Source organism: Ochotona princeps, chromosome 17 (genome assembly GCF_030435755.1).
Source record: "Ochotona princeps isolate mOchPri1 chromosome 17, mOchPri1.hap1, whole genome shotgun sequence".
In the NCBI taxonomy this organism is placed as follows: domain Eukaryota; kingdom Metazoa; phylum Chordata; class Mammalia; order Lagomorpha; family Ochotonidae; genus Ochotona; species Ochotona princeps.
This window is the reverse complement of record NC_080848.1, coordinates 9,409,759-9,432,038: the sequence shown is the minus strand read 5'-3', so window position 1 is coordinate 9,432,038 and position 22,280 is coordinate 9,409,759. Positions and strand designations below refer to the sequence as shown.

Sequence of the window (22,280 nt, the reverse complement as noted above, 5' to 3'; positions counted from 1 at the left end):
ATGTGTGCCTATTCTTGAGTTTAACAAAAATGCAGTTGTGTAATAAATAGCTTTGGGTAAGCCATGGGATCCAGTGCCCTGTATTTTTCATATTGAGAAGAGACTGGTGGAGCCATGCAGCTGAGCGGTGTGTGGGCCAGGACCATTCTGTGCTTTGCATGGTGACCTGCTCTGTACTCTGTATCTACCCCCTGACACATGGCAAGTCCATGTTTACTTACCCAGGTCCATTCTTTCCTGATTGTTTACATTCTTGGGATGCAAGGGAGTAATATATGTGTGTGTGTGTGTGTGTGTGTGTGTATATATATATATATATATATATATATATATATACACAGTAACTGTTTAATAAATGTGATTATGACTGCTTAAGCAATTTATTTATATCCTCTATTCTTGACCGTATGGTTAGTATTTTCATGATTTGCCACTTTAAATTCATTTTTTATGTTAACAATATGTAGTTTTAAAGGATTATAAAGCACATTAGTTCAAATCTTATTCTATACTAACGTAAGTACGTTAAAATGAAAAGTTTGCTAATAGCATTATTTATCTGCTCTTTTTAAAAATATATTTTTTATTATTTTAATTGAAAAGGCAGATTTATAGAGAAAAGACAAAAAGATCTTTCATCCACGAGTTAATTCCCCAAGTGGTCACACTGGCCAGCGCTGAGCTGATTCGAAGCCAGGAGCTGTGATGCTGGGTCCCAAGGCCTTGGGCCATCCTCTGCTGCTTTCCTAGGCCACAGACAGGGAGCCAGTTGGGAAGTGGAGCAGCAGGGACGTGAATTGGCATTCACATGGGATCCTAGCAGATGCAAGCCGAGGACTTTAGCCACTGAGCTGTTGTGCCGAGCTCATTCTCGTTCTCTCTCTCTCTCTCTCTCTCTCTCTCTCTCTCTCTCTCTCTCCTCAAGCTAGTGCTCTGAGGTGGAACTCTGTTTTCCTGCAAGGTGATTTAAGCCATGATGATATAATGCTGCCCTAGCATTCTCTGTCTCTGAGTTGTTTGTTCTTCTGCTATAAAATGTTCTTTTCTCTTGTGTTGAAATGAACAATGGATTTTGAAAATCTCAGCTGGAATATTAATCCCTAATTTTTGTTTTCTGAGGTCATATGCAAAGATTTTTAAATTACCTGGTAATTATCTTTAACCCACAGCTATATATAATACAGGTAAAATGTAAAAATGTAGTATTTATACAATAGAAGTATATTGAATTAAGAAAAATTCGATGCAGAACAGCATCTGTTGACTATTGTAGTTTTGGTCAGGTTGTGCTGCTGGGTGCACAGGATATAAAAATAAATGAGAAACAGCTTCTAGTCTTAAGGAACCCCCCAGCTTAAAAGTATATGCGTTGATAGTCCCTCATTTTGCCACACAAATAGTTTAGTTGTGTAGAAATGGTTCTAGCAGCCTAAGAAGCAGAAAATTAGCTCACATGCTTCTGTTAGCAATCTCACTGTCATCAAGAAGTGGCAGCTGACAGCGTGACACAGGTTAGATTGAATGAGGAATGATAAAAAGCACTTAGGAGACGGACAGGTGTTTGATGCAGTCATGAAGCAGCTTGAATTCTGTGCTGGAGGACCTAAGTTGGGGCTTCTTCTAATTCCATTTTCTGCTAATGTGCCCCACGGAGGATAGCAGAGGGTGGCTCAAGGACTTAGGTTCCTGCCACCACCATGGGAGAGGCAGCTAGGGTTCCTCCCTCTGACCTTCAGCCTGAACTAACTCTGGTTTTGGGGTTATTTGGGAAATGATACCACTAATGGAAGATCTCTTTCTTTGTTTCTCTGCTTTTCAAATGAAGTTTCTTAAAAACAAACCAAAACCAAAAAACCCTGAAACTAAAATACCTCCAATTCAGGATCCATTTCATTTTACTTATTTTTTGAAAAGATGTATTTATTTGGAAAGTGTGACAGAAAGAGGGAGCTAGGGAATGAGAGAGAAAGAAGAAGAAAGGGAGGTAATGGTCACAAGAGGGTTGTAAGGAAAGTAAAAGCAAAACAGTGGGTGAAAAACCCTTGTAGGATCTGATGGCGTTAAAAAGGATGCTATAAGCAATCATCGATTTGAGGAAAAACATTGTTATCTCTCAGAATACAAAGGAAAGGCGCAAATAATAATAAAAAAATTAAACATTGACTTTATTGATTTGAAAGGCAAACTGACAAAGAGAGGGAATGACAGAAAAGAGAAAGCCATCTCTCACCCACTGGTTCAGTCTCCAGATGCTGCTCTGACTGGAGCCAGGCCAGCCAAGAGCCTGGGACTGCATCGCCCTGTGGGGGGCAGAGGAACAGCTATGGGCCATCCTCTGCAGCTTTTCCAGGCGTATTCATAGGGAACTCAATCCAAAGTAGAGCAGCTGGATTGAAAGCGGCCCATACGGGATGCTGGCAGATCAAGGGGCTTAACGTGCTGCATTACAACCCTGGCCTCTGTTTATGAAACATTGTAAATGTGTCTTTTAAAATAAAGGGGAGACAGGCCTCATCTAAGTCTGTGGTCACCTACCCTGCCCCACATGTCATCCACATTTTCTTCTTTGCTCCTCATATTTCTTTGTTTAGTCTTTGCCATTTTATCCAGTAGAAACATTCTGATAACATGATGAAAAATTCATTCTTTACCCTCCTGTTTTCAAGCAACTGATTTAATTAATTATATGAAAATATCAAAGTAAAAAATACAAATAGATTATACTGGAAGTCAAGAAAAACAGGGTTTGAGCTGTGTGAGTCCCTGTGCAGACTGCTTGATGGCTAACTGATCTGGGTTTGTCTTGCCATGTGTGTTCTTGAGTGTGTGCATGCCACTGCCTCTGGCTTCCTTTGAACCTCCACCTAGCTGTTCCCAGTTCTGTAGTGGGTACTGCCACCCCATATGGTGACTTGAGCTTTCTTGTCTAGCAGCTTGGCTTCACACCTACACTCATCCTGTGTGTGTTCTTCTTCCACCAAGTTCTTCATATGTTAACATCCTTTCCATTTCCATGCTGGGTACATTTATCTACAACTGTAGATGAAGAGCTTTCTATGAGGAGATATTTTAATTTATCCCTCGTAATTATTGTTGCCATTCAATATGGCATAAGAATAAGAATTATTGTCTTAATCGATGGGTGCCATATTTAGGAAAGAGTCATGTGTAAATGGTTGCACAAATTGTTCAGGGCACAATGCACATGAGCAGTAGACTGCTTCATGGTAATCCTTGCTTAGGTGTTGGGGGAAAACAGACACTATTTTTTGTTACTGTGTTGAATCCTCTGAGACTCCTTTCTTTGGTTAACATGTAATTTTTGAAAAATCTGCAATTGACTTTTCTCTTTTTAAGTTCCTTAGATATCAGTTTAAGAGAATTGTGTCAAACAAGTTGAAACAGTCATTCATTTTGAACGGAAGTATTACAATTGAAGTATTGAAATTATACTGTAGTAACTGATTATGGTTGACCAAATTTCTATTTTGAGATACCTAAATGTCATTTTATATTAAAATTCGTAGATTATTGTTTCATTGTTGTTACTATTTCAGTAAACTGTGCTGTGTTTCACTAAATTTTACACATTTTTGTCATGGCAGGTTCATGACCTGCAGAGCGAACTTGATAAAGAAAAAGAAGATGCAGAAAAGAAAATTCACAAGCTTGAGGAGGTTGTGAAGTAAGTAAAATTGTAGTACACTTAATATGATTACTCTTACACTGAGATATAAACCAACTGATAGTTAATTACTAAAACCTAAACACGATGATTTTATAAAAGTCTTGCTTTTATAGTGGTTTGTGTTGCTTCTAGCATTAATTTCTTATTTTCAACACATTTAAATTGTTGATTTCTTTGTACAAAGAGAAATAAGCTCAGCTGTCTCTAAGTGGTAGTTATGTAAGAAGATAGAACTTAGTGGTTTCAATACTTTAGTAATCTTCAATGAAAACACATTTTAGCTCAAAAGTAAAATTTAGGCCTTTGAATAATTTTTAAGAAACTTAGTAATGTATATTTTTTAAGAAACTTAAAAATGGAATGGAATATTCCAGTTGTCATATTTGAAAATGAATTATTCAGATATTGAGAAAGATTTTGGTTTATTGATATAATGCTTAAGAGTACAGTAAATTTCACACCTTCTTTTAACCATTTATTTGGTAGACTTTATCTACCACTGTGTTGTACCTTGCAGTGTCTATCTGGAAAGAATAGATTTACAAAATAAATATCAAGTTCCAACTATGCGTCAAGCGATGTGTAGTCTTTTTCTAGGAGCCCAAACAGTCAGGAAAAATCTAAGAAAATGATCAGTTACAGTACAGAGTGATTAGAATTGTGACTGGAGGAGGTCTGCCAGGTACTTGATTGAGAAAGTGACTTCAGAAGGGGTGCCTCCCTGTCCTTCATGTAACTAACTCTTCTCAGGAAATCAGCTGATTTTATTGCTCTTGGTTTTTCCAGACTTTCAAGTAGGGATAATAGAAAGGCCAAAAAGGAAAACTCAGTATCAGAAAAATGTGGTATCAGAATCTGTCTTTGAAGACTGCATAGCCATTTATCCTCTCCCTCAGTTTGTCTGTTAGAAGAATCTACTTGCTCAGGTGCTGAATGGAACATGTTAAAATAATTTATACACTGTGGCATCACCAGATAAGTGCTTTTTTAATCCTTACAACACTTACTGCTTATTTGCTCACATCACCAAGTCTGAGTAAGGTGAACTCAGGAGAGAATGATATTCGTTAAACATCAAACCTGAACCTTTCACTTGAATGATGGCAAAAGTAGGGTATTTGTGCTTTTCATGAATGAGCTGGATTGCTTCCCTTAATTTCTCATTATTTCATGTTTTCCTCTTTAAAATATTGATAAACTTTCTTCAGGAAGATATCTTCATTAACTTTATTCAAATTATTACACCTATTATCTTTTGTCCTATTTTTGCCCTACCCTTCTGTGATTTCTTCACTGTTTCTTCATTAAGTTGTTTATATTCTATATTTCTAAAGTAAGGATAATATCTTTAAAAACCTGTAAGTGAATAAATATTCACTTAATGGATATAATGCTTATAACTATAGTGTCATACTAAAACATAAAATTTGGAGTCCAGATTACAATGAAGTTCTTAATTATCTTTTAGTCCAGATTAGGCACTTGAAGTACTAAGGGAAACTAGATAGTGCATTCTGGACAGTAAGTACAATTAGATTTCTGAAAGGTCTTTTTCATTGCAAGTTCATGTGTAAAGGTTGTAATGCGGCCTGGTAGGTAATCAAAGAACCCTGAAGTTGTTCTTCTTTTTCTGTGTCTGCAACAGAATCCTTTTCTGAGCTGAGTACCACAATTCAGGGTTTGAAAGATCTTTGCCAAAATACTGGTTTTTTAACATGGAGTTGGAAGAAGCATATTGAAATCTTAAATTAAATTCCCTGAAGACTTTTCCGCTTCTTGTGTAGAACATGTCTTTATTGTTACTGAATGTCTGGGATGATCTTAAAAATACAACATCTACTACAAGTAACAGAGTAAGTTACTGTGTTGTCTGATCCTCAGTGTAAACAGCAAGCTGACAAGGAATATCATTGTAAGAGGGGCAACTGCCACTGTCTTTGAATATAGAAATAATGTTAGACCCAATTGTCCTGGACACAATTCCACTTTGTTAAGATACAGCTATAGGATGCAGAAATTTGCTGTGACTATTAGCAACGTTTTTCTTTGATAAATATTCAACTAAGTGAAAAAAAATCTGCTTTAGAGTGTGACAATATTTATTCATGAAGTTGTTTCTTTTTAATTCCTTTACATGCTGAATGTATAGAAGATTTCAGAGAAATTAATGTATTCATATGAATTCATACACATACAAATATATAATTACATGTGCAGGGCAAAATTTTTTCGAAAACATGTAATTAGAAGAACAGCAGTAAGATAAGTGGGTGATGGGAGACATCTTAGAGAAGCAAAAAATCCTTCAGTTGTGAAGGCAGAATGCAGGAGAGAGAAACCACCCATGGGGTTGGTTCTTCTCACGCCTTGTATCATTCTGGAGAAGCTAGCCTCCAATGATTGTTGTGTTCTGTCGATTTACAGACTCACTCTCTCTCTCTCTCTTAGCTTGCTTTCTCTGACCTTGTTATATTTCAGATAGGCTCTTCCCTTGAAATAGCTTGCTTTTTCCACTAATGACTTCTAAGAGTCAAGGTTTTCTTGTAGTTTTTAAACCTTGGCAGAGAGGATATTGTTGTAACTTGAGACAATAATCTGTTTGTGATACTAACAGATAAATTGGGTGATTTTTTGACATAGTAGTTATGTCAAATCCGTAGTACCAACTCAAAATGGTTTGGAGCTCAAGTAGGTGCTGCAAAACCTATTGTTATTTGGGGGAGATACTTTGCGCTGTAGCCAACATTTTTTACTTAAGCATCTAATTCCTGAAAAGTAATTTGCTTCTTGCTATTGTTTCTAAAAAAGAAAACTAATTACTGTTGCTGTTAACAATTTTTGTTCTGCATTTGTACTATTCATTTGCATCCTATTTCATTTTTATTGTAGAAAATAATTTTAATAGCCTTTGGTAACTGAAAGTTACTTCAAAGTAACTACAATGGTATGGATTATATATGTTCACTTTTCATTTTTCAAAGATTAAAGAAGTATTTGGGAAACAGAAGAACTGAAGGAATGAAAAATATTTAAAGGGTTATTTAAAAAAATTATGGAGAAGTATTAAAATCTAAGTTTTATTTTGGTGCTAAAAATTGAAATTCATGCAGACAGGTGTAACAAAATAATTTGACTTCACTTTTTGAAGGATTAACACTTAAAATGATACTTTTTACTTGGAGGATTTAAAAATCTGGCAACAGTAGGTGAAAATATGAGGCTACTTCAATGAGGTTTTGGGAAAATGAATTAAAAATTTTTTGATGTCAGAAATTTTGAAATCTGTGCATACATTTTTTTCATTACAAACATTCTCCATGAACTTCTTAAAGGCTTTTCATAGTATATGTCTGATTTATTTGTTTTCCAATATTGCTTATTATCAAGTTGGATTTCTGATGTTTTAGTACTATATGGAATGTTTTAAAGTATTTGTGAAACTTTCTATAATCGTTTTCTGTTTGGTAATATTTTCAAAATCATTCGCAGCAAAATAAGTTGCTTTGGAACACACTCACTCTAATCCACTTTTAAACTTTTCTTCCATTATACATATTTTTCACTCTTACCATCACATTGATAACCTATTATTTAGTTAATAATGAAATATGTAGTAGTTTCACTTGAATATAATATTGATTTTTAGATCATACAATTATGAATGATCATACAAAAAGCAACTCCATATCTAAAACATGTTGTTTAGCTTTTAGTTGCTGTGTATAAATGTATCTATGAATATGTATACCATGGATAAAACCTAAATTGCTTTTTTTAAAAAAAAATGTGGAAAGAGTAAACAAATTTGTATATTGGCCATCAGCTTTGTCCAGAGGCTACTTGGCATAGTTAATACAAAGTAGTCATTTGGTGTTGCTAAGAAGAGGAAAACATCTCATGAATACTGGGTATTTCATTTGTCTCCATTTTAATCAACAGCTTGAATTCTCTTAGAATCACAGCTTTTTAAAACATATGTATTGTCGCGTAATATGCATAGTATTTGTCAACTCCCATTATAATGGAAAAACAGATTATTTATTCCTAAGAATATATTTTAAATATGATATATTTTAAAACATGAGCAGACAGGCTCTCTTATAAGCCTTCATAAAAAATCTTCATTTATCTTTGGTTGCTTTTTTGCTGTCATAAATCAACATTTATAATATTAATAGGAACAGGGATTAATCCTCAAATAGAAATGCCCTAAGATATTACACTTGATCTTAAGCAAAAGGCCGAGAGGCGATGCCCTAAGATATTAAAACTGCAAAATTACAATGGGAGTGTGTTTGTACTTTTTATTTAATAGACACAACGTTTTATGAAAGATGTACATGGAATATTAAGTGATCTTCTGATCCCAACAGGGCAACAGGGAGTGAACTGTACTTGGATTCCATTTGCTTTTAATGAAACACTGCCTCCTGCAAACTTTGGATGAGTTTGCTTTCAAAACAGCCTCCCAGTGTGCCCAGGAGCTTGACCTGGGAATCTTGGGAGGTTCAACTGGCCAAGAATAGGAATTTTGAAGTACAGTCAAATAGTATAATTCTAAATTTAGTTTTAAATATTGCTGACATGAGGAACTGTGGTTTGGTCATTTTATTTGTAGGGTTGGTGAAAAAATAACTCAAGAAATTAATAGTGATATTTACTTTAAAATAGAAAAAATGAAGTAATGAGCTACGTAAAAAGAAGCCTATAAGGGAGACTTACAAACCTGAATAGTACATAGAATGATTTCTGTGCTGTGTTAAGTGGGTGAAAATCTCTTTGAAAGACATTTTGTTGCCTGCAGTTCTAAAAATTTTTTCTTCAAAGATTAATTGTAAATACTTCTATGCCACAACAGACAAGCAATCTGTAATTAAACAATCTATGTGTGAGCTACTTAAGAAAGTTTATGGAAAATGAAATTAAAAGTTAAATTTATTTTGATGCAAATAATGGAAAAGCCTTGTTTACGCATTTTCCATGAGATTTTTGAGCTCCTGCATATGTAAAGAGTGAGTTTGTAGAAAATTCTGATATTTTTTTCTATCACTATTATTGTTAACATTAGGAAAACATGCAAAATATAACATTGTTCAGCCAAAATGTATCAGATTTTCATATCTATCTGTAATGTTTTTGCAAGTAGGTTGAAATTGTCTTAAGTACCTTAGAATTTATGTTAACATTCTATATTTATCTTTTTAAGAATTATTAATTTCTGCTAATTTGCTGAGTTTATTTTCAAAATTTGTAAGTTATCTTGAATTTGCTGTGTGGGTAATGACTATTACATATTCTTGAGGTAACATGTCTTTCCATTTCCAGACTCTATTCCTTTTTTTTCTGCAATATTTATCTTTCCTCACTGACTAGAATTTCTGTTAGAACGTTTGCTTTCGTAGTTGACGTGGACATTTGGCTTCTTATGAGGAATACTTTGACCACAATATGTCCCTTTTGACAAAAGGTTCTTTGCTCACAACTTGGATCAAGTATTTTGTCTTCCATTCCTTGATGCTAACAAATTTTTATATTTTTAGAAATCATGAATGGATGTTATAACATCCAACATTTTTTAAGCTATTGAAATAATCATGACATGTTAACCTTTTACTCTGATCAAATGTGTACGTGGCTTCATATCAAAGCACTTGAGCAGTTCCCTCAGAATTGCACTGGGGCCCCTGGGGTGACATCGGATGGCCATCACCATCCCCGGGTACTGATGTGGTTGGGCTGCTGGGAACAGCCAGCTTCTGTACCTCCCCACTTGCCCCAGACACAGGGAAAAAAGAGGTTGTGAACAGTTGTCTCATCCACTTTTCTCCATTCCTTGACCCTCCCCACCCTAACTGGTGGTCTACATGGGTAAGCATCCTTTTTAACTATGTAAAAATCATCAAAGTAAAATAAATCTATTATTAGGAAAAAAAGAATGATTTTTTTTATATTTAAGTTAAACAGATTTTATATAGCTGGGATATATTGTTGTTGGCCAAACGATCTCTGGGTAGGTTTGCTAAATGTTTATAAATTATTCTTTCTCTCCCCCCGCTTCAGCTTAAATGTCAGTTTGAACTAAACTTTATGTAGTGCTAGATTCCATCTTGGTTTTAATTTAGGGATAGTTTTTTTCTAATGGGAAATGAAAAGACTTTAACTTCATCCTTATAACTGAAAGTTCCTATCATTATAATAATAAATGTAGTTCTTTTTAATCTATTTTTCTTGTAAGCAATTTTAAAAGTTTTTCATAAAAATTTTAATAAATTTATTTTGAACAGTGTCAATTTGTTACATCATTTTTCCATAGTCAGTTTTGTATTTAACCGTTCTGTTACAGATTTAGCTTTCTTTTTCGTATTTGCATCTGCATTTTTTTATCCTTTGAGTATTTTTAAGATTGTTTATAGCATCAATATTTAGTACTTTTACTGTCACTTGTATTTACATTTCTTGCTTTTCCTCTTGTTCCTTCTTTATTGTAAAAATCTCCCTTTCCTTTTTAAGGATAAGAATCTTAAATTATTTATGTAGTAGGAACAGTTGTCATGTATTTCACAATACAGATGTGGGAGCATAGTGATAAATTTTGTTTTCTATTTGTCCTAACATATTCTTACAACTTTGCTCCCTGTCTTTTCTTTACCTTACACTTTTTGCTTTTTTTTTTTTTTTTTTGGTTGTTATTTTCGTGATAGAGTATTTGTTTTGTCCTGTGTACCTGAAATGTGCTTTTTTCCCTGCTTCTTCTCTAGCTTTCAAATTTCAGTTGGTATTTTCCCCCTCATTATGCAACTTTGGACAGGGTAAACTGTTTCTGATGTTGTTTTGCTTTACTAAAGAATCACTTGCGGAGCTCCTGCTGTGCATGGTCCTTCAGACAGCATAGCAATAATAAATACATATTTTGTAATTGTATTTTCTGGTCTCTGCTCAATGCTAACTTGTGCAGTGATCAGATTCTCTTGAAGATCCACAGCTGGATAAAGCATTTTATCTCTAAAATTAAAAAGAAAAAAAAGAGGAGGGAGGGAAGTTGGGAAATACCATTATGTTAGAATTTTGTCTAACTACATGAAATCCATTCTCTTTGTATTAATATTACATTAACATGAAAACTGCATGGTAGTGAATTTCATGCATTTGCTGTGACCCTCAGAGTCTAATATATTAAAAATAAAATCCTTAAAAGTGAAAACAGAGGGCCCAGTGCAATTACCTAGTGGCTAAATCCTTGCATTGCATCTGCCGGGTCCAATATGGGTGCTGGTTTGTGTCCTACCTGTGCCATTTCCCATCCAGCTCCCTGCCTGTGGCCTGGGAAAGCAGGAGGATGACTCAAAGCCTTGGGGCCCTGCACCCATGTGGGAGACCCAGAAGAACCTCCTGGGTCCTGACTTTGGATTGGCTCAGCTCTGACCATTGTGACCACTTGGGGAGTGAACTAGCAGATGGGCAGATCTTTGGTATCTCCTTCTCTCTGTATATCTGACTTTCCAATAAAAAAGTAAAAATAAATTTAAAAAATAGAAAAGAAATGAAACAATAAATACAAAAAGAGACTACTGCTTAGCTCTGGTGAAGTTATATGTTTAAACTCAGCTTTACTGATAGCATGCCTTTTTAGAACCTGTATTGTGAGACTGAATGATTATAAATCATGTATTACTCAGTGATTCTCTGAACTCGGATCTTCCCCAGTGTTTTTGTATCTTTATGTTTCTTCAGGTTTGGAGATAGCGACTTTGTTCAAAATGAGCTAACCTTTTTTGTCCTTTCCCTCAATCCAGATGTTCTCTGGGAATTGCTGGCTCTGAATGGATGTAGATAAAGCCATGCATATTAGTTAGAAAAAAGTCTCATCATGGATGAATCACAGCTACCAAATATTTTGATTTTTGCAGGCACAGAATTTTTGACTTGAGAGAGTTCGAGTTGTGTTTTGCTTTCTCATTTTTCTTCGCTGCTGGTTTCTGAAACTAATTTATATTTGCTTTCGGGTAGACCTGTGCAGAATTTAAAAGAATCAGCCTATTTACACTTAGTTTGTATTTACTGGAGAGTCCTCCCTGGATTTTTCATTCTGTTTATTTCTGTTTTCATTGTTTGGGGAATGTTTAGTTTTCATTTTTTCCTCTTTCTCTCTATGCAATTTAGCTTGTACTTGGGGAAGACTTCTTGTGAGATGTTAGCCAGATGTCATTTTATATATGACGTCTAGAATGATTCTTACCCTGTTTTGGGGAGATAGGATTCTTTTTGAAATGTGATATATGTACTCTCATCCTCTTTGTAATTACATAATGAACAAATTTATGATAAGTCAGCATCATCACTTTTGGAATCAATTATTGCGATGTGCTGTAGATTCAATTATAAATCAGTTTGTGGGGCTAAAATCTAAACACACACTGACCTTTGCATGACTTTGAAACTTGATTTCTTAAAAAAGAAGGAGGAGAAGGAGAAGTCCTTGATCTCAGCTTGCTTTGTGGTCTTTTGCTTCTTTTTCAAGAGGAAGAAGTGAAGCATGTGGCGTTGTGTGACCTCCTGAGCCGTGGAACATGGTTAGCTTTGTGCAAAATTAATAAGTGAATCAAAGGCTGACTCACCATTTCCCAAATGGTTTTTTTCTTTTACTCTAGAAAAATCATCCTACTGTCTATTGCCATGAGTGTTCTTTGATTTTTCTCACTATCAAATATATGCTTTATTAATATAATAGACCACAGACACTTTCTTTTGAACTTTCATCCTTCTGAAAAATTCTTTTTGGCGCTGTTCGTTCATGGCGTGTGTGCTGAAGCGGCTGCCATCATTTCTAGACTAGCAATTGATCCTAATCCTCCATCTTCAGGCATCTTTCACTAATTTCAAGTAAAGTTGAAACTGCTTCAACTTTTGTTGCTCCAGGAAAGCTACTGTTTCTAATTCACGAACTGTCTTCTTTGACCATTCCTCCTCCCGCATCTTCTTGTGTTTTGTTCATTTGTAAGATTTTTTTTTCCGCCTATACTTCCAGTGAGACTCACAAAGATTTCATCTTGTATGTTTTGAAATGCAATTCCAGTTTTACTTTGCGTCTTTCAAGTGCATCAGTCCTTTTAACGGTTGGATATGAACGTGTATTCAGATTAAAATCTTTCTCTCAACTCCTTTTATCTCTGGTCGTCTCTCCCTTTCTGCTTTGATAATCAGATTTCTTTAAAGAGCAGTTTTGCTCATTGTTTTTGTTTCTGTATCTTCTACTCTTAAGCCAGATCCAGCCCACCCATGTTTTCATGTCACATAAACTTCTCCCACGTTTATTGAGAAACTCTGGTCTATTTTATTCCATCTCCCTTCTTTACAACCTTTTAATTTGACACTTTCTAATTTGTTTTCTGTGATATTTCCTGTTGCCTGTTCATGCTCCTCTCACTTCACTGGGGATTCTCTCCTCAGACAGTCTAGTTCAAGAGCAGAGCTTTAGTGAGCCTGTTCTGTAGCACTCTCATGGCAGCAATGACAAATATGTATTTCAGCCTTCGACTCTACTAAATTTTCTTCACAGTATTTATTGTTATCTGATATTTTAAACTGCCATTATGAGCGGTTTCTTCTTTTTTTTTTTTTCTTCTTCATTTTTCTTTTGTTTCTTCTGTGCTTTAAAATACTGTTTCTGTCTTCTTGAGCTCGCACTACTTTGCCCCAGGATCTGAACCAGTGAGGGGCCGGAATCAGGATGTGGAGCTAGGATGAGAGGTATTGAGTTCAGCCACTGTAGTGTGGTACACTGGTATCTTAACTAGTGGGCCACATGCCCCTTTCCCTTCTGTGCGTTTTCACTTGTGTGCTTTGGTAGTCTCCTGTTCAGGAGCAAACTTTCCACCAGATGCTGTAAATTCCTGGGCTGCAGATTGACTCATTCTGTACATATATTTAGTTTGGTGTGCATAATGTTCAACAATTTTGTGTTAGAAACATTGTAAAGTTATATTTCACATCCATTTTGGATCTTTGGTTTCTCCTGAAGCATTCAAGATATGACACTAAGCCAACTTGTCTCCTGGGTGCAGGTAACTAAAGCTGACTGGATACTTGGACTGGATCATAAAGGAAGCCATATCTGCTTTCGAAAACTCTGTGTCGTAGAGAGCACATTTTTCTTCTTCTGGTTTTGATAAAAGTAAACTAGAATAATAAACAACCAATTTCCTTATTTTTTTTAAAAAAATATTCAAGTTAAAATCTTATTTTCAAATAAGTTAAATTACCACATGTTTGCCTTAATTTAAGATATGATGTTATGTATAACATGTTATGTTTTGAATGTTATATGTTGTGTATAAACTAAAATTGAAGTATAGGTGAGGTGGTCACAGAAGGTGACTGGGAACTCGCATTTACTTTTAACATATTGGTTACTCATTACTATGTCAATTAATTCCATAATGATGTAAATTTTTGCTGATGGTATGTTGGAGCTTTCAATTGACTGGGATGATACTCTGCTGGCTCTGTCTTCAGACCAGAGAGGGTATACCTAAGAAGCCGTTGAACTTGACTGGACAATAAGATGCTGGACTCTATGTTTGGTATACGCTTGCAATGGGGGAATCTCAACTGAACTTGAGCTGTGGTTAAGCAACTAGGTGGAGGAATCCACCATGGTGGGAGGGTTTGGGGAGGGGTGGGGAGAACCCAAGTATCTATGTAATTGTGTCACATAATACAATGTAATTACTGAAGTTAAATAATAAATAATTAAAAAAAAACAAATAAGTTAAATTAAAAGGGAAATCACAAAAATTGCCACCTATTTAAACCTGAAAGTTAATGAACGCATTACCCATCAAATGTTGCAAAATCACTCTACATTTGTGTCTAGACTTAAGTGAGCTAAACTTTCACCTAAAAAAAAGCTAAAGAGGAATTAAATAAATGCTTAAAAAAATAAGAAATAAGGCCTCTTAGATATCAGTCAAATTGGAACCAGAAGGTAGGGAATCCCAAAACCAGTTTATTTAAAATGAACTAACAATTAGATAAGTTTGTATTAGTCTGATCAAGAGGAGAGTAGAAACAGGCAAACAAACATAATCAGCACTAAAGGAAAGAGCACCGCTACTTAAGATTGTAATTACATGCTGGCCCTATCGTCTGTGGCTCCTCCCATCATTCCCTGCCTTTTGAATGCTGACTCCCCTCTCCACATTGTCAGCTACAGGTTTTTCTTCTTTTAGTTGAAGTGAAATTTGCATAGTCAATTTTATCAATTTAAATTGATTTTCAAATGATACATTTTTTTGAATTTTAAAGTGAACTTGTCAGTTGCAAGAGTTTTGGCACAGTGGGTTAAGCTGCCGCTTGGGCCACTCACATCTCCTCAGTGGGCCTAGGATAGAGTCTTGCCTCACTCGTGATCCATCTGAGAGACACACCCGTGAGACCCTGGATAATGGCCAACAGGTTTCAGTTCCCACTATCCAGGTGGGAGACACTTGGGAGGATTTTGTTGCTCTCAGCTACAGCTTGGCCCACTTCTAGCAGTTACATGTGTTTTGGCAGTGAATGAGCAAGTGTGTAATCCCCGTTTCCTCCTTCTGTTTCATAGGCATAAAAATAAACTTTAAAAAATATTAAAAAGTAAAAAAAAATGAAGTGAACAATTCACTATAACACTTTGAACGTACACAGGGTCATGTGACTGCTCACCTACCACTCCCTAATTCTAATTATTTTTGTCACCATAGGTAATATCCTGTCCCTGTTAATCAGTTAATCCCCATTCCTCATCCCTTCTCTGATCCTCACTACCCGTCTGCTTTCTGTGTCTCTGATGATCTTTTCTGTGTATTTCATATAAATGGAATCAGATACTAAGTGAACCTTTGTGTCAGGTTTCTTTTACTTGGCATAATGATTTCAAGGTTCATCAACATTGTGGTATTTATCACTATTTCATTTTTATGGCTGAATAACTTGTAGGAAATAATTTGGTTTCAACTATTACTGGACATTTGAGTTTTTCCTAACTTGTGGGTATTGTGACTAGTGCTGCTATAACATTGGCATACAATTCTGAGTATCTGTTTTAAATTCTTTGAGTTTATAACTGGGAGTGGAATTGCTGGGATAGCTAATCATTCTTGTACTTGACTTCTGTTGTTGGTTTTCCAAATGATACTGTGACAGTTGGCACACACATTTCCGTTTTGCCCTAACTGCAGCTGCTATTATCACCCACAAAAGGAGGGCAGTCATGGACAATTGTATAAAGGGCTTCCGGGGTTTTAAGAAGAATATTTCCTTTGAGTGTACCAGACCATTCATGAACTCAAAGAGAGATTTTAAATAGTCTGTTAGCTATAGAATTATAACTAAGAGTATTGTAGTGCTATTTGACGTTAAAAGTACTCTTGACAAATTTCTGTCTCCCATATCTACTCACATATAATTGTCAAAAAATGCTAAAAACAATAACAAGAAAAAACAGAATAATCAGACAAACAAAAACAACACTACTACTTTATGCCTGGAGGATTTCATTTGAACTGGTAAGCTAGTATATGCTTTGGACATTGCTGTAATATGTCAATACTGTAGTCTTTTCTTTTGCCAGATCATTTAGATAATCATTTCTATTAATGTTCTAGTATTTTTACAAAGCAGAAAAACATTGCCAATGATAGTACTAAGAAGTTAAGTCATAAAAACCAAACACAACTGAGACACAACAGAATGCAGTTATTACTTTAACTTTGATTGGTTTCACATTAGACTTGATCCTATACATTAAAGTGTAAAGGAAGAAAACAAAACTTAAATAACTGTAATACAGTCCTGTACACACTTCCTCAGTGATAGTGAATTCTCACAGATACGTTGGATGTTACCCACCAGATACTCTAATTTCTTCATAAAGATTTAGAAAACAAGTTCAATCAATAATACTTTTGCCCAAGTTAATCTCATATTAATTTTGGTGTTCCTGATGGGATTCTCAAGTAATCTTCTGAGCACAGTGCCTTATATAACCAGCAGATTTATTCTGAAGTGTGGTAATTGTCCTCTAGGAAGTCAGAAGAGCATGGACTACCTTGTAGAAATGCAGAGCCCAGAGGGGGTGTGCAACATCCTGCAGAGATGTGCCAAACTAGAACAGAAAGTGCAGAGGGCTGATGCTCAGCATTGACAAGGCCCTGCGCTTGCAAGGGGAATGGGTGAAGAAAGGGTGGCACAGTGTGTGAGCCCAGTGGCCTTGCAGGAAGCATTGCTGCCTTGACAATTTTTGGCAGTCAGGTAAATTTTGAAGGAAGGTCAGTAAATGAATTGGTGGAAAACAGAGATTTTTGTCACCAGAAGGAACACAGTGTTTTAAGGACATGTATCTGATGACACACCAATAACAACGACGAGCCAGGGGTTAGGAATGTAGCAAACCAAAATCGTTTTGTGAAAGAGTGTGTCATGTTATTATGAAAAATAAAGAAATGTCAAGCATTTCCATCCTTGACAAACATACTTTTCCTTCTCACAAAACTTCCTAAAAAATTTCCTCCATAAATTATAATACGTGAAGGGTGATGTCATGAAATTTAACAAGGCCTTTTAGAATCAGTGGCTGTTAAAATATGAGTCATTTATTTTTTTTTTAATTATTTGATGTGAAATGTATGTATTTTAGCATTGGAATACAGAAATGTCAAGGAACTTTGAAGAAACTCTCAGTAATTTGAACCATATATCTCTTTTCGTAGTGAAAAATGAAAATACCCCAAAGGAGGTTTATGTGGAGTAAACTAGGTCTGGAAACGGTCTATATCGAGAGACCTAATGGCCTTTTGATGTCTGATTCTTTGATTTTGCTTTTTCTTTTTAAAGGGGTGCTATGTGATTATAATTAGAAACATTTCAACATCTTTTCCTTGGGAAGCTAATTGTTCCTTAGCTTGCTGTGTTATGACTAATGCGATTTTGAATGGAAGAAGTGTTTGATATTATTACTACAGAGATTCACCACATTTTATAGACAGTCTTTCTATGCACTCTAAAAGTTTTATCACATTCACAGTGTGTGGTCATTCAGTTTGAGCAGATGGTGGCTCTGATATAAACAAATATTTGGTATATATTAAAGATGCTTTATCTTTTACTTATTTATTTATTATGATTTTGTATGTATACGAGTTCTTCCCTCCTCTCTCCTTCCTCCCTTCATTTTAACACTCTTCTAAATAATTTACTTAGACTGTAATTTGCTTTTCTTGTTACTGGAGCGGTTGCATGTCATGTTGGAAATAATGATTATTAGAAGGTATTAAAAAGAATTTACATTATGGGGGTTAGACCTTTAAAACTATTGCATTTTGAATTTACATAAACATTTCTGTTATCTGTGTCATCCCTATACTTTAGAAAGTGCCTAAATACTCTTAATGTATTTTTCATCTTAAAAATAGTTTTCTCAGTTATCTGGTGGTGATGGTAGGGGACCCAGCTGTTCTATTTTCTCCACTCTGCTTGAGCATCTGAAACCACTTTAGATCCAGAGCAGTCAATGTTTCCAGTTTATTGTAAACATCCCTTAGCTCCAGTGAGCATGCTGTCTTCACCCTCCCTCCAAGAAGCACATTGCAAAGCTTAAAGAGAAGAGAGCAGTGTGTGGTGACCTTGCTTCAAATTGACAAGGGAATCTCTGTTAAATACTTCTTTGTGGATATGTGTTCATAGAATTTGGCATTTCTTTTCACAAGAGCACACTCCTTAACGTGTCAGCCTAATAAGATGGTCAGGAGCTTCTTATTAACAGAGATGTTTGTGCCAGGATTTCACACAGCATTTTAATGTGCAATGTGAGATTTTTAGTTTATTAGATGATTTTGGTAGCTTTTAGCAGTTTTTAGCTTTTTTGAGTTGTTCTATAGTAAAACTTATAGTAAAATTATAACTTTTGATTATAATCAAAAGTTATAATTATGAATTAAACAATCACAGTAGAGAGTGAAATAAGCTGGTAATACATAGTAATGCTTCATTTCATGTTTTATAGTTAATTTATAGAAGTTTTATCAAAAGGTATTTTAATATAGATCATCTTGATTTATCCTGAAAGCAATCATGTGTAATTGTGTGCTATCATCGGAATTTTGAGGAAGAAACACAGATTAAAAGAGATTAGCAATCTGACCACCAGGACTGTACAGCTACATATGACACTCTATCCTTAAGATGCATTATCAGATTTTATAAAGATAGTATGATTGTTTACTACCATTTCTTCTTTGACTTTTGTGATATTTTAGCATATGTTTCACTTTCATATAAACTCAACATTACATTGCTATTTACATTTGAACAATGAAGCAATTTAAGAATTTTTTTGAAAAGATTTATTTATTTGAAAGATTGAGTGTCCACAAGAGGAAGAGATGAGGAGAGAGAGAGATGTTCCACCCATTTGTTCATTCACCAAATGTTCACGTCAGCTGTAGTTGAGCCAGGCTGAAGCCCAGAGCCTGGAACTCCATTTGAGTCTCTCACGTGGATGGCAGGTACCCAAGTTCACTAGCCTTCTTCCACTGCTTCCCCGATGTGCCAACAGGAAGCTGGGCAGATAGGAGGCAGAGGGACCAGGAGTGGAACTGCAGTTCACAGTGGCTAACGCACTGCTCCACAGCGCCTGCCCCTCTTTGAGCGTATAATAGATGTGTTGTTCTAGGATACTGTGATTTTACTTGCATTGTTTCAAATGAGAGATCTATTGTCATCCTTATTTTTGTGTCTGTAAAACATGCTTTTCAAAAACATTATTTATTTGAAAGAGTTACCGAGAGAGAGAGAGATACAGAGAGAAAGAGAGAGAGAGATCACAACCACTGGTTCACTCACCAAATGGCTGCAGTAGCTGGAGCCAGGAGCTTCTTCTGGTCTCCACAATGGTGAAAGGTGAAAGGGTTCCAAAGACATTCTCTTCCACTGCTTTTACCAGGCACATAGTAGGGACCATGATTGAATGTGGACCAGCCAGGACTCAAACTGGTGCCCATTTGGGATACTGGTGTTGCATGCGGTAACTTAACTTGCCACACCGTTATACTGTCCCATATAATGTGCCTCTTTGATTAAGCTTTCTTTAATAGTCTTTATTTCTGATTTTGTAAAATTTGGCTGTGATTTTTACTTTCTGTATTTTTTCAATACTTGAAGGTCATTGAATTCTTAGATATATATGTTTATAATTTACATTAAAGTATACAAGTTTGAGGCCATTGTTGTGAAACTTTTTTTTGTCACTGTCTCTGTTTGCTTGTAGAAATTATCAGTATATTTGCATTATCCCATGTTAGATTTCTAATAATTGTCACCAATGCTGTTATTTTTGTTGTTTGTTACTTTGTTGTTGATTTGGGAATATTTCTTTCTAGTAATATGTAGTCTTCCTTCCATCCATTATGTTGTTTATATCACACATTTTAGTTTTCATCTTTAAAAGTTCAGTATAGATCATTTCAGCCTCATAAGAAGTTATTCTCTCTATGTGAAATCCACCCTGTTCCTGCGCCTGCCTGCTTGGGCTCTTCTACTCAGCTTCTGTTTATGGTCAAATCAAGGAAATCTGCAGGTCAGGCAGTTCTGTACCTGGATGTACTCCCTGAGCTCCTGGTGGACTCCCCTTCCCACCTGGCCACTGGGGGATCTCTGATCGCCAGGTGTGGCTTGGGTATAGATATCTGGTCACTGCAGCAGCACTTCACTGTCTCTGATGTTTCCCCACGTCCAAGGGTTTCCCTCTGCTGTTGCACTGTCCTGCTATTTCCTGGGATTGCTGCCTCTGCTTCACCCCAGCTAATTTGTTTAAATGTGTCCTTACACATTAAATGTGTCCCATCTGTTTAAATGTGTCCTTACTCTAGGCCACAATGTTGTTTCTTGTCCTAATTTCTGTCATACATTTTTCCCCCATTATACAAATTTTATATTTTTATTCATTTGATGAATTGAATATTGTTGTTAGTATTAATTTGGTGCCTTGTTGTTGTTTGCTCTGCTACAATTAAAGCTTCTTTGACACAGGAACAGATTGTAACTAATTCAGCAATTTTTTTTCCTTTTGTAAAGATTGACTGATTTTTATTTGAAAAGTAGATTTGCAGGGAAAAGGCGAAAGAGATCTTCCATCAGCTTTTTCACTCCCCAAACAGCCACAACAGTGAGAGCTGAGTCAGCCTGAAGCCAAGAGCCAGAAGCTGCCTCTGGATCTTCCATATGGGTAAAGGGTCCCAAGACTTGAGTCATTCTCTACTGCTTTCCCGGACCATAAGTAGGGAGCTGAATGGGAAGTGGAGCAGCTGGGACATGGAGCAGCACCCATATGGGATACTGTTCCTTGAAAGGGGAGGTTTAGCTAATTGAGCCATTGTGCTTGCCCTGGTGATGGTTTATAACATTTTGTTAGGTTCCTGGCTGGCATATGTTGGGTGCTCAACATTAGTGTCGTAAATGAATTCATTAATACCACATGACTGCAGATTAACAGATGTTTTAAGTTATTATTAACCACATAAAATAATTGTTTGGAACCTTTGAAAAGTCTTGTTACAAAGAAATGATTGGTGAAATATGTACAAAATATATGTATCAATAAAGCCTTCGATCTTCAACCAACTTGGATATAGGTAACACAGTTTCAAGGAAGTATTAATATAATTTATGCTTTATACAGTGAGTAAAAATGATTGTATCACTTTGTGATATCTCAGAGAAAATTCCTTTTTATTGTAAATCTCTCATTCCTAACACATTCATTTGTCCCTTGAAATTAATGTAAGTCTGATGATAGAGATTCATATTTTTTAAGAAACAAAAGGATTCTCTACATATAAAATCCAGGAGACTCAGTCAAAAGACTGTTGGAACTTGTAAGAGAATTTGACAGATTAGCAGGATACAAAATTGATGATCATAATGCATGACACTAGTATATACTTATAACCCCATGGCTGAGAAAGAAATTTAAAATAGCAGAGAGGAATCTCAAATAACTTAGAATTAATCTCGCCAAAGAAGTGGAAAACCTTTATGATGAATATGACAAAACATATTTTAAAAGTAATAGAAAAAGATGTTGGGCCCGCATGGTGGCCTAGCAGCTAAAGTCCTTGCCTTGAACGCCCCGGGATCCCATATGAGCGCCGGTTCTAATCCCGGCAGCTCCACTTCCCATCCAGCTCCCTGCTTGTGGCCTGGAATGGCAGTCGAAGATGGCCCAAAGTTTTGGGACCCTGCACCCCTGTGGGAGACCTGGAAGAGGTTCCAGGTTCCCGGCTCCGGATCGGCACAGCACTGGCCGTTGCACTCACTTGGGGAGTGAATCATCGGACGGAAGATCTTCCTCTCTGTCTCTCCTCCTCCCTGTATATCTGACTTTCCAATAAAAAAATAAATAAATCTTAAAAAAAAGGTCCCTATCCTATAAATGGTATTTTGTAGCAGTATTACTTGCTAAAAATCAAAAGGTTTCCATTTTGACTTTAAATACATTTCACACAACTTAGAAATAATGTATGGTAAGCAGGAAAAACTTCTGTCACATGAAAAATATTAT

The 22,280-nt window shown here is 35.8% G+C and overlaps 1 protein-coding gene across 4 annotated transcripts in view; it reads left to right on the top strand.

Moving 5' to 3' along the window:
- The window catches only part of CEP112 (centrosomal protein 112), a 378,610-nt gene that overhangs the window by 96,978 nt on the left and 259,352 nt on the right, over window positions 1-22,280 (top strand). For all 4 annotated transcript variants that reach the window (XM_058675350.1, XM_058675351.1, XM_058675352.1 and 1 more), the window contains exon 17: window positions 3,606-3,685. In XM_058675350.1, the coding sequence (XP_058531333.1) occupies window positions 3,606-3,685 (80 nt within the window). The remainder of the gene's footprint in view (window positions 1-3,605; window positions 3,686-22,280) is intronic.